This window comes from Papio anubis, unplaced genomic scaffold (assembly GCF_008728515.1).
Source record: "Papio anubis isolate 15944 unplaced genomic scaffold, Panubis1.0 scaffold147, whole genome shotgun sequence".
NCBI lineage: Eukaryota > Metazoa > Chordata > Mammalia > Primates > Cercopithecidae > Papio > Papio anubis.
Window position 1 is genome coordinate 80,941 of NW_022161436.1, and position 13,040 is coordinate 93,980.

The 13,040-nt window shown below is 33.3% G+C and overlaps 1 protein-coding gene across 6 annotated transcripts in view; it reads left to right on the top strand.

The window, feature by feature from the left end:
* Positions 1–13,040, top strand: part of DMXL2 (Dmx like 2) — a 174,068-nt gene that overhangs the window by 61,917 nt on the left and 99,111 nt on the right. For all 6 annotated transcript variants that reach the window (XR_004181290.1, XR_004181291.1, XM_031661417.1 and 3 more), the window contains exons 7-9: positions 5,902–6,080; positions 7,527–7,710; positions 10,744–10,918. Coding sequence is in view for 4 of the 6 variants with exons in the window: in XM_031661417.1 (XP_031517277.1) it covers positions 5,902–6,080; positions 7,527–7,710; positions 10,744–10,918 (538 nt within the window). In the remaining 2 variants the exon portion in view is untranslated. The remainder of the gene's footprint in view (positions 1–5,901; positions 6,081–7,526; positions 7,711–10,743; positions 10,919–13,040) is intronic.

Consider the following 13,040-nt stretch of genomic DNA (forward strand, 5'->3'; position numbering starts at 1 on the left):
TTAGCAGATACTCTTTTGAATACCACCATATACCCTGAACCGTTGTGTGTGCTGGCAATCTTATGATGAAGATGACAGACAAGGCTTTTGTTCTTACAGGACTTAACTTCTGGTGAGGAAAAACAGAAAAAAATCAAGTATTAACAAGTGCTATCCAGAAAATTAAGACAGAATAATGTGGTAGTGTGACTGGGTGTCTATTAGAGTGGGTGATCTTTAGAGAAAGCTTTGCTGAAGAGATACCTTTAAACTGAGAATTGAATACTACGAAGGGGAAAACTGAAGTTCAGGGGAAAGAGTGTTTTGGCCAAGGGAACAAACACCAAGTGCAAATGCTCTGAAATAGAAATTAGCAGGGCTTGTTAAAGAGCAACAGAAAGCTGGAGTGTAATGGTTAGACCAAAGTTTGAGATGCATCTGGGTTAAGATATCAGATAAGATAAGAGAGTCAGGAGTTCTGTGGCAATTTGAATTCTTTATCCAAAGGTGGTATTTAAAGTTATGGGTCTGGATGAAATTAGGGAGAAAATGTGTATTAGAGAAGAAAATGGGACTCAGGATCAAATCCTAGGATCCTCAAACACTAAGAAATGATGGAGAGGGGGGAGATGCCTATAAAGGATGCTGGGAAGGAGTAGCCACTAAAATAGAAGGAAAACCAGGAGAATGTGACATTAGAGAAGCCAAGAAAAAAGGTTCAAGGAGGGACTATCAATTAATTTTGTCAAATGACCTAGAACATATGGAGAACAGTTTGAACATCTATAGATAGTACAGGCCTAACTGCATAAATTAAAGCAAAGAAACTTTTGTGGAATCATAAAGTTTTAATTAATGATCTTAGTGATCACAGAAGAAGCTAAGGTTTTTAAAAAGGGATGAAGTCCACATCTCTGCCCTCCACTGCCACTGCCTGTGTCAGCATCTTCGGGGCTGCGGACCTTTATAGTAGTCCCTTAAGTGATGTCCTGCAGACATCCTCTGATCGGTCTGCCCACAGGAGCCAGCCACCTGAACATGCCATTTTCCTTTTTCACCACCCTTTAATGACTCCTGTTGCTCTTAAAATGAAGATTATGATCTTTACCATGGCCTGTGAGGCTCTGCTGTATGATCTGACCCTTCTGTGCCTCTCCAGCTTCATTCCCACCTTAATGCCTACCATACTGATGTCCTTTCAAGGCCTTGAATATGCCAGGCTCTTTCCTGCTTCCAGGTCTTTTTATGTGCTGTTCTTTATGTTTAGGGAATACCTAGAATACCCAGCCTTCCTGCTTCTTTGCCTGGTCATCTTTTATGTATCCTTCAACTCTCAGTTTAAATACCACTTCCTTAAGGAAACCTCTTATTTCCCAGGCAAGGTCAAGTCTCCTAATTAAATACTTTCCTGCTTCTTTCTTATAGTGCTTATCACAATTGTAATTAAAACAATAATTTATATCCTTACTTAATGTTGCCTTCCTTTCTAGAGAATAAGCTCTTGTGGGATGAGGAAATATATTTTATTACTTCCGTGTCTTCCTCTGCCCCAGCTATATCCCCAGCCATTCACACAGTAGCTTCATTCAATAAATACTTGTTGTTTGAGTGAATCTTGTAACTGTTTCATAGTTGTACAGGCAGTTTATGGCACATCATCATTATCTATTAGTATGTTGAGGACTGATTTTGTTTTTAATCCTGAGAATGGTTGGAAAACCATTGAGTTTGCTTAGAGTGAAATTTGGCTCTTTAATTAATCTGTATCTGGACATAATCAAATGTATAATAATTGGTTCTTACGAAAAATATTAAAGTATATGTAATCAGATTGAATTAAGAATAGTAGCTTGAAACAAACTATAGGATGCCTACCCTTCCCTAAAAGAGACATATGGACTGTCAAAATGTCCACAAAAATTTTATTTTCTAGATGAGTGTTTTTTTCACTGTGTTAGTCATGTCTCCCTAAGCTGTTTATATTCAGTTATCCTAAGAGTTAAGTGTTTCATAATTCTTATGGAAAGATAAGAATGCTTTTCTGGTGAGGATCCTATGGAGGTTGAGCAAATGTGTCTTGAATTAAAAAAGCTATTTTCTCACATTTTTGAGAATATACCACATCTGATTAAGATTATCCTGATAAAAAGAACAGAAAGTAACTTTGGAATGTTGGGCAGTTTTTTTTTTTTTTTTTTTTTTTGGTACAATTTGTTCTGCTTCTGTTAATAAAGCCAGATTTGAGTTGATAAAACAGATGGTCACTGTGTGGATCTCCCACTAGAAGGCATTTTCCACCGCCTCTGCTACACATGACAGGATTTTATTTCAGGTGTTGTGAGACTCAAATTCAATTACTTCCAGGATTTTTAATATTACAGTTCATTGAGGACTTTGGCTGGTAAGATCTATTTTTTACAAATGTGGTAAATTAAATTTTTCTTAGGCTTAAGAGTATTTTAAATTTCTATCTGAGCTTAAAATAAAACCTTACTTACTAAAGAGCCTTTTTTCTCCCACAAGACATACCTGATTAAATCTTTAGTTCAAGAATTGGTTTTCTCTGGTTTGCTTACTAGGAGATGTTTGCTGAAATTTTATTTGTTTATGTTCAAAAAGTTTGTATTGGAACACTTTAAAAAATGACACTTGGTTATTTTGTAAAATTTGTAAGTAATTTAAAGTATCCTGTTTTCTTCAAAAAACGGAATATATCTTTTCTTCTTTTGAGTTCTTTTGTGAAGTATGGTGAATATAGTTAGTAATAGAATATTGTATATTTTTAAATTGCTAAGAGTAAATTTCAAGTCTTCTCACCATAAAAAATGTTAAGTATTTGAGGTGATGGATATGTTAATTAGCTTGATGTAATTATTGTGTTATATTTGTGAATTATAACATCACTTCATACTCTGTGAATTTATACAATTATAAGTTGTCAATTTATAATTAAAAATGCAGCATTTTCTTTGAGAGAAGATTATGCCTTTGAGTGAAAAACTGGGTTTTTCAAGGGCTAGGTTGAGAAGATTTCTTGAGGGGAAGGGTTGTCCCTTGTATGCTGATTTTGCTGAGGGTTGTAATGATAAAGGGATGCTGGATTTTGTTAAGTGCTTTTTCTGCATCTGTTGAGATGACCATGTGATTTTGTTTCTAATTCTGTTTATGTGGTGTGTCATATGTATTGACTTACGAATGTTAAACCATCCCTGCAACCCTCGTATGAAACTTACTTGATCATGGTAGATAATCTTTTTGATATGCTGTTGGATTTGGTTAGCTAGTATTTTGTTAAGGATTTTTGCATCTATATTCATCAGGGATATTGGTCTGTGGTTTCTTTTTTTTGGTCATATCCTTTCCTGAAGTTTTTGCACAGTAAATGAAACAGCAGAGTAAACAGACAATCCACAGAGTGGGAGAAAATCTTCACAATCTATACATCCGACAAAGGACTAATATCCAGAATCTATAAGGAACTCAAACAAAATAGCAAGAAAAAACCAAACAATCCCATCAGAAAATGGACTGAAGACATCAGTAGACAATTCTGCAAGGAAAATATACAAATGGCCAACAAACATATGAAAAAATGCTCAGCATTACTAATGATCAGGGAAATGCAAACCAAAACTGCAATGCAATACCACCTTACTCCTGCAAGAATGGCCATAACCAAAAAACCAAGAAATAATAGATGTTGGTGGGGATGTGATATAAAAGGAACATTTTTACACTGATGTTAGGAATGTAAACTAGTATAACCACTATGGAAAACAGTGTGGAAATTCCTTAAAGAACAAAAGTAGAACTACCATTTGATCCAGCTATCCACTACTGGGTATCTATCCCGAGGAAAAGAAGTCATTATATGAAACAGATACTTGCACACGCGTGTTTATAGCAGTACAATTTGCAGCTGCAAAAATATAGAACCAGCCCAAATACCCATCAATGAGTGGATAAAGAAATTGTGATATATATACATATACACACACACACACACACACACACACACACACACCATGGAATGCTATTTAGCCATAAAAAGGAATGCAATAATGACATTCGCAGCAACCTGGATTGAATTGGAGACCATTATTCTAAGTAAAGTAACTCAGGAATGGAAAACCAAACATTGTATATTCTCATTCATAAGTGGGAGCTAAGCTGTGAGGATGCAGAGGCATAAGAATGATACAGTGGACTTTGGGGACTAGGGAGGAAGGGTGGGAGGAGGGTGAGGGATAAAAGACTACAAATTGGGTACAATGTATACTGCTTGGGCGATGGGTGCACCAAAATCCCACAAATCACCACTAAATAACTTATTCATGTAACCAAACACCACCTGTTCCCCCAAAACCTATGGAAATTAAATAAATAAATAACACAAAAACACTAAACGAAAGTGAACTTAAAAAAAAAAAGCTAGGAGTTTCCCCCATGCACTCAGGTAACTACTACTCTCCCATTTTGATATGTTGTACTTTCATTTTCATTCATATTTTCAACATATTTAAAAATTTCCCCTGTAATTTTGAAGTTTTTAGTTTTCAAATATTTGGGACTTTTCTGGATATCTTTCTGTTATCAGTGATTAATTTTGTTGTGGTTTTACAGTTGTAGACAATAACAGATGAAAGAGGGACTGCTTCATTTGAGGGGGAGCTTGGTGGGAGTGGGAGAAGGGCTAGAGTATCACCTGCTCGTGGGGCTCTTTGTATTTCCATTGTGACTTTTGAGGGGCTCTCAGATACTTCTAGAATTTCTGTGTTACATAGTCTGAAACCACTGCATAGAATGTGCTGTAAATTTGATTATGTGAAAATGATGCTATGCTGAAGAAGACACTTGGAGGAAAGCAACTAGTACATTGTTAAGTGGCTGTCTGAGGGCAAGCACTTAAAAGATTTGCTGTATAATTAAAATATCCAAAAAATGAGACATTAATGGAAATGTATGTTTCATTATGTAGCATAAATTGAGAATGAGTACCAAGATGGAAAAAACAGAATTGTCTGTCTAGTCGAGATGAAAATATTTGGACCAATGCATACTTTTCAGGAATACATAATTTCAAAATTTCTCAGAGGTTATATTTTTGCATAAGTGATAACATTTATTATTTCCCTTTAATGCAGTTTTTATTATTGATTATAAAGCACTATAAAAGATAGTTTGTTAAAATACAATTATTTAGCCTTTAACTAAATTGTTAGAACTAAGTAAAATGATTAAGTCAGTGCCTATTGTTATACTTGTAAATATTTTAAGTGGACATAGAGGTGGTTCCTGACAGCTACCTGCATGCTTTCTCATCACTTAGAGATCGCAGAACTGTGGTCCAAGAGCTAAGAAAGTTTTTTTTTTTTTACCTTTTTAAAGGGTTGTAAGAAAAAAAGAAGAATCTCTGTCATAGACATGTGTAGCCCACAAAGCCTAACTTACTTACCATCTGGCCCTTTGCAGAAAAGTTTGCTGACTCCTGATTTAGAGCAAGAAACAATTCATATTCATGAGGTGAAGGGTGAAGGGTTTCACTGTGATAGACCACTTCAAAAAGGAAGGGTTAACAATTACTGAAAAGATAGCATGAATCTTTCTAATTCTTTCTTAACTAACTTATCCAAGGGGCTGGCATCAGAATCTTTTCTCTGCACTGACCAATTTATGTCTAAATGGGGAAATTTGGCATCAGTCTGCATTTGAAAAACACTATCACACAGAAAAGATTGATAATGAATAGGTTCATTTATTTTTCAAGAATAGTATTTAATAAACGTAATTTTAAGATGTTTTGTATTCTGTATAAGTCACTTTTTAGTTTTTAGATATATAGCTTAATTTTTAAAACCTCTTCAAACCACTTAAATTTTGAATTGTGTATGTACAAATTATATTGACCTATATATTTTTCAGGATGATTGTCTTTTGAAAGTGTGGTATCCTATGACTGGTTGGAAGTCTTCAATTATACCTCAGGATCATCATGAAGTGAAAAGGAGACAGTCCTCTACTCAATTTTCCTTTGTTTACTTGGCACATCCCCGAGCTGTGACAGGTTTTTCATGGCGTAAAACTAGCAAGTATATGCCCAGGTTAGATGAATGAATCATACAACTTTAGTTTGTATCCTTTTATGTTTATAAAAATAATGAAAGTAAAGTCCTTTTAGTTTATTTACATGGTGGCAATTAATAGCATAGGCTGTGGCATCAAGCTGCCTGAAATCAAATCCTGTTAGCTTCATGAGTTTTTGACTAAATTTCTTAAGCTGTCTATGCCTCAGTTTTTCTCTGTAGAATGAGGGTAGTAATAGTACCTACCTCCGAGAGTTGTGAAACTAAAATGTAGTTTGTGGGTGGGAAGTGCTTAGTACAGGCCTTTGCACATACTTTGTGTCCAGGCAATGAAATTGTTAGTAGTAGCTGTGGTACTAGCAGATCCTAGCAAGAAAATGTTTGCAAATAACAGGAAAGCACATACTGAAGGGAAATATATCAGTATAAAACTGTCAATTATATATATGGTGCTAAAGCATATAATGTAGTCTGAAGAAAGTGGCCAGGTTGTACTTTTTTTTTTTTTTTAATCTGAGGGCTGTCAACAGAAGTTTCTCAAATAATTTTTTATTATACATTTTTTCCTCATCGTTGTGGCACCTCTTAAAGGTATTTAGAAGATTAAATAAACTGCAAAACAGCTTATACAAATGATTATTTTATACAGGTCTAGAAAGCTGTTGGGCACTCAGAAGCTTGCTTAGAAATCTAGTTTGTTCTTGAGGGAGGGTTATTTCGCCTACTAAATATATCTGAGGATTGTTTATGCCTGATAGGAAATATAGCACACATTGTAGAGATACTCAGTAAATGATAACATGGGAAATTTATATACTTTTTGAATCTAAATAAAAAGTCTATTCTACTTAAGTCATCTGCATCTATTTGCAGAATACTTTTGACTTAGATTCTATATGAGCCTTTTTTAAAAGGGAGAATGATTTTTTTGTTCCTTTGTAACCAAGAGGTAAGTTACTTTCGTTGCTCCATGCCGTGCCATTTTTGCTTATTTTAACTTAATGGAAATGGTTTTATGATATTCTCCTTACAGTTTTATGATGAAGATAATTATTTATTTGTAACTGTTTGGGTTATAGGAAGGATGATGTAAAGTGAAACTACTGCCATAAGCCAGATAGTTTAATTACATTTAATGATCTTTTATTATGGTCATTCTGTAATTTGCAATGATTAGGTTTTCTTTTGCTGTTTAGTTTGTATATTTTGTTTAGGAGATACTAATAATCCTCTAGAACCTGAATGTATAATCTAGCAGTAATTTCTAGTTCTTTTTTCAAAACAATTTCCCGGTTCTTATGATGTTCACAGTGATACTGTATATGATTTCAAGGTCTTTGATTGATTCCTTTTTTCCATCGTGTTTTGCTCTAATGTTAACTTTATGCATGAAGAACCAAAATATTAATTAATTGATGGGATTGATATTCACGTTAACCTCTATTTATTTCTCTTTGTTGTTAGGGGTTCTGTCTGTAATGTGTTATTAACTTCGTGTCATGATGGTGTGTGCCGGCTCTGGGCAGAAACTTTATTACCAGAAGACTGTCTTTTGGGTGAGCAGATTTGTGAGACTACCACTTCCAGCATTGCCAGCAACCTTTCTCATGCTGGAAGACACAAAGACAGAATACAGCATGCTCTTGAGGTATTATATTATTTAAAATGGTAAATGAATTTTGAAGATAATGTGAGCCTGGTGGAAATTTATAAACTAATATGCAGATGGCACACATGGTACATGTAATGAGTGAAATTAAAAGCAATAAACTCTCATTTATGCTTGTAAGACTACTTATTTATTCCACTAAGAAGCCAAATGCGGAAATTAATGATCTCAGACATGTTGTATAGGTAAATATTATTAACAATTTTTTAAAAATTGATATTTTATGCTCAAGTTCTAGATAATATTATTTTAATTCTTTTGCATGTCAGATGTGAAAATGTATAGGAGTAAGTATTAGTAAAATATGTAAAGGTCCTTGAAATTAGTTGTAATTACAAATATTTTGCTTTTGTTTCATAAAGATTAAAATTTTATTGTTCTAGTTAAAAATGACTATTTTGTTCCTTAAGAATAAAGATGTTTATTAAGATATTAGACACAACTGAACTTCTTCGGAGTTTCCATGATTGAATATTTTGAAAATGAAATAATTTTTCTAATTTTTAAATACAGTATGAAATAAAAGTGCTTTATAAGAAATTAGATTATAACATATAGCACAAATGATTGTGTCCCATATGATTAGGTAATACAATGAGATATATGCATATTTTAAATTGTCAGAAATGTATTATAGTAAACTTAGTTTACTATTTTTCTTGTGACTTTTTTATTCAAATAATGTATGCTAGAATTGAATTAAGAAAAGGAGAAGAAATAATGGAATTTATAATTCAACTACTCTAGTCATGTGAATATGTGTATTTTTCTTTATAAGATTGAGATCATATTATGCAGTAATATTTGATAACTTTTTATACTTAATTTGTTACACTCTACATTATTGACTATACTTTTACTTTATATATTTACATTAACAGTTTAAAGCTTGCATAGTCAAAGTGGCTTTGCCATTTTACCAAGCAGAAATATTGTACAACTTTGACAGGTTAAGGATGTGGTCCTTAAAAGTTTTGTATGAAGCAGGCGTCCTCAGATATTGTCTATATTAGGCCATTCTTGCACTGCTATGAAGAAACGTCTGAAACTGGGTGATTTATAATGAAAAGAGGTTTAATTGCCTCTTGGTTCTATAGGAAGCATGGCACCAGAATCTGGTTGGCTTCTAGGGAGGCCACAGGGAGCTTTTACCCATGGCAGAAGTTGAAGCAGGAGCCAGCACATCACATGGTATAAAAGCAGGAGCAAGAAAGAGTTGCGGGGAGGTGCCACCAACTTTTAAATGACCATTCACTCGCTATTGCAAAGACAATACCAACACCAAGCCATGAGGGATCTGCCTCGTGACCCAAACATCTCCCACCAGGCTCTACCTCCAGCAATAGGGATTACAATTCAACATGAGATTTAGGCAGGGTCAAGTATCCAAACTATATCACTGCCTGTGATTGGGCGCTGTTTTTACATTTTTTTCAATATTTAAAATGTAAGTGAAATTAAAAGCAGACGTCAAAACAGTTATCTTTTATTTTGATACTGATATTTAGTAGGACAAAGTACTTAATTTTTAACTAGATATTTATGATCATTTACTTATACTTATGTAACGTATTTTATCTTCAAATTATATATGAGCCTTTGGAAACTAAGGGCTTTTAGACATCTTTGTATCCTCCATAGTACCTGATATATTGCTTTTCAAGTGTTTGTTAAATTGAATTATTGCCATGTGAAATAGAACAGAAATATGAGTAAATATGTAACCAGTGATTTGACAAGTTTTTACTGTCTTTTAGTAATATTATTAATATGTTAAGATAGTTTTTAAAAGAAAAAGCATAAGTGTCTGACTTACAAGTCACTTTGCTTTCTGACATCCTATCCTTTCCTGTGGAACTCCTAACTGTTAGGTCTATGTAATTGTATATATTCTTAAGTTATATTTTTTGTTTCTAGGAGAAAATAGCCAGTATTAGATCAGTCTTGTCAGTCTAATTTAAAATAATGGTAAATGTCAAAGATCCAGTGAAAATAATTTGATAGGCAGTTTGGACCAGGGGGTCTCTAATGTCCATCTTAACCCTGTTATCAAAGCAATAAGCAACTCCGTAGTGGGAGACCAGAGGTGGGGGACACACCATTGACCTGATACTATTTTCCATAGGTAAAATGAGAAGGGCTGTAGAAATTGAGAGGATATACCAGATATGTTACTTTAATGAAGAAGGAATTGATAACATTTTATACTTTATTTAATTGAATGTGGAGAACAAAGGAAAAGAATAGAAAATTATTATGAAACATGGTCTTGGGAGTGGGTTAAGTTACAGAATAAGGAATTACTGCGAGGTGGGGCCATGACATGGAGAAAAAAGATAATGCCAAGGATGACATGGCCCCATGTCTAAAATAGTCCACATGATCACGCATGCTAATGAAGAATTTTAATCATATAGATTTATCTCAATTTAAACAGATCCAATTTGCAAATTGTTTAAAACAATTTAAACAAATTAAAGGTCAACACTTTAATGAGGTCTTTCCTTGTCTACTCCTATCTGGGTAGGTTCCCCTTGTTATTCTGTATTTTCATACCCTGTTTTTTTCTTTATAATCGATATCATGAATTTGATTATTTAGCTGACTGTTTCATTCTAAGTGAGAGGCAATATTGGGGAGGCAATATTCTTCCTGGTAGGAAGACTCAGGAATTTTTTTTTACTCTTATGACTAGAAAATTCTGTCTCAGTGCTAGGATATCCTGAAAAAAAAATCTTTGGACCTTCTAATATTAACGGGAATTTTTATTCATGTTTTGTAGATAACATGAATACATATTTTTGCACACTACTTTTTGCCTCGAACTAAAAGTTTACAAGAACTGTAGAGAATACATCCAAAATAGTTCTACTGTAATTTAAAAAGTTCCCTTTAAAATGATCAGGGTTTTATGCAGAAAAAAATCTGAAACCTTTTAATAATTAAGAGTATTTTGGTTGGCGTTTATTAGACCTTCAAGAGTTGGGCTCAGCAGCTATTTTTCTGTTTTAGACAATACACCATTTGAAAAATTTAAGGAAAGGACAGAGGAGGTCTTCTGTTCTTGTAACTCACGCTGAATTAATGCCCGACCAGACAGCAATGCATGAAGTTCAAAGACACATTTCCCACCATGCAAATGCACTCTGTCATTTTCATATTGCAGCAAGCATCAACCCTGCCACAGGTAAAGGATAAAGTTGTATTTCCCATAAATATGTTGAAGTCAGGTAAATAAATAGAAAAGTGGAACTACTTTTATAACCTATTTTTTATTTTATTATTTCATGTTGCCTTTAAAATACTTAATTGGAATAGAGATACAATATAGAGTACCGTTTTTTGAATTGGGACTATGTGATTCTCAGGGTGTTAACTTCAGTAACTATTTCTGAGCATCTTTGTCTAGTCTATAACAAGGTTTCCCAGTAAATTAGAGCTTTAACTGAACCTGATGTCACAAGTGGTGGCAGCCTGGCAAATTAGTGTAATTTCCCTCACTTTACAGTTTAAATCTTCCCAACTCTTCTTTATAACCTCCTCTAAATATATTTTTACAAAGTTTTTCTTATATCTCAGCATATCTTGTTTTCTACCCTTGTAGACTTTCTTGTCCTATACTAAGGAAAACATTTTTCCTTCTAACTTGAATATTTTCTTTTCCCTTTTTCCCCTACGTGGCTGAGAAGTATTTTGAGGCAGGTTCTTTGTTGGCACACATATTTGTGAGCTTCTATTTTAAAGGCAATATGTTTTCCTTCTGCATGGAAATTTATGAGAAAGGCTATAAATTTTATATTACATTGCTCAGAACTATATAAAGTTTTATATAAAATTATAGTTGTATGTTATTAAACTGGAGGTCTGTTGCTTCAGAGTGAAGGAGCTTTTAGTTTTAAATGTTTCTGTATGTAAATACAGTATTTAGTAAATAGAATTCTAAAAGGGTGATCTTCAGTGGTGACTCTAGATATGTGTTGTTTTATAGAGTAGCCACTAGCCCCGTATTAGCTGTTCGAGCACTTGAAATGTGGCTGGTCCAAACTGAGATATGCTGTAAAATATACACTGAATTTCCAAGACAGTATAAAAAATAATGAAAACTATTTCATTAATAATTTTATTTCATATTGATTACTTGTTGAAATACTGTTTTGTATATGTTGAGTCAAAGTATATTATTAAAATTAATATTACCTGTTTCATTTTACCTTCTGAAACATGGCTACTGAAATATCTAAAATTGCTTAACATGTCTTGCATTTTTGGTCTGCATTATATTTCTATTGGACAGTGCTTTGCCATCTGATTAAATGTTATTTTGTTTATATTATCCGTTCTGATCTAATATCTTAATTGTATTCTAAGAATGTCTTTATACATTAACTTGTTTTCAAAATGTTTATGGTTTTAGATTTTTATGAAATTTTAACCTTTTTAAAAGGACCTTTTCTTGAATTACTGTGATAAAAATTTAACTTCAAAACAAAATGCAACTTGTGATAGTCTGCAGTAAATTCAATACATTTTAGAAACTTTGGCTTTTTAACTGTGTACACTATTCTAATTAGATAGAATAGGATCACAGAGGATGCGCATTCTGTCACATCATTTGAGCCTAAGGACTGGATATGTTCTTGCAGCCACTGGGCCCTGCTCTTCCCCAGCTTCTTTACTAACCGTCACTAATTTTATTCATGCTCATCCTAACTTACCTACATATTATTTTTAAAACAATTTTCTTAAAAATGTTTAACATTATGCATTTTTAGTTACTGCATGTAAATATAACATATAAGTTGACCAAATAGATTACTAAATGCAAATAATTTTATATCGTTAGGACTTGTCCTCTTCACCTTTTTTTCAAAAAATTTTTTGAAACTACAAGAAAGTTGAAAAAATAGTACAGCAAATATCTATATACCATTTACCCAGATTTACCACATATTAACATCTTGTCATTTATTCTTTTGTTCTCCCCTCTCTGCCTGTATAGATATGTCTTTGCTGCCTCCTCCCTTATTTTTGGCGGAACTATTTGAAAGTAAAGCTGTTGATTACATTACCCTTCACCTCCTAAATATTTAAGAATATATCTTTTAGTAAAAAGGGAATTTGCTTCCATAACTCTAATACTGTTATTGCATGTGAGGAACATGGATAAAATAATATCATGTAATATATAGTTCATATGCAAATATAGATTCCTGTCTTAAATGCAGATTATTTTCTTTAAATTCCTCCAATCTAGAACAGTCCCTCTCTCAACTGTCAAAAAAACAATCTGTCAGTCTCAAAAAGTTCTC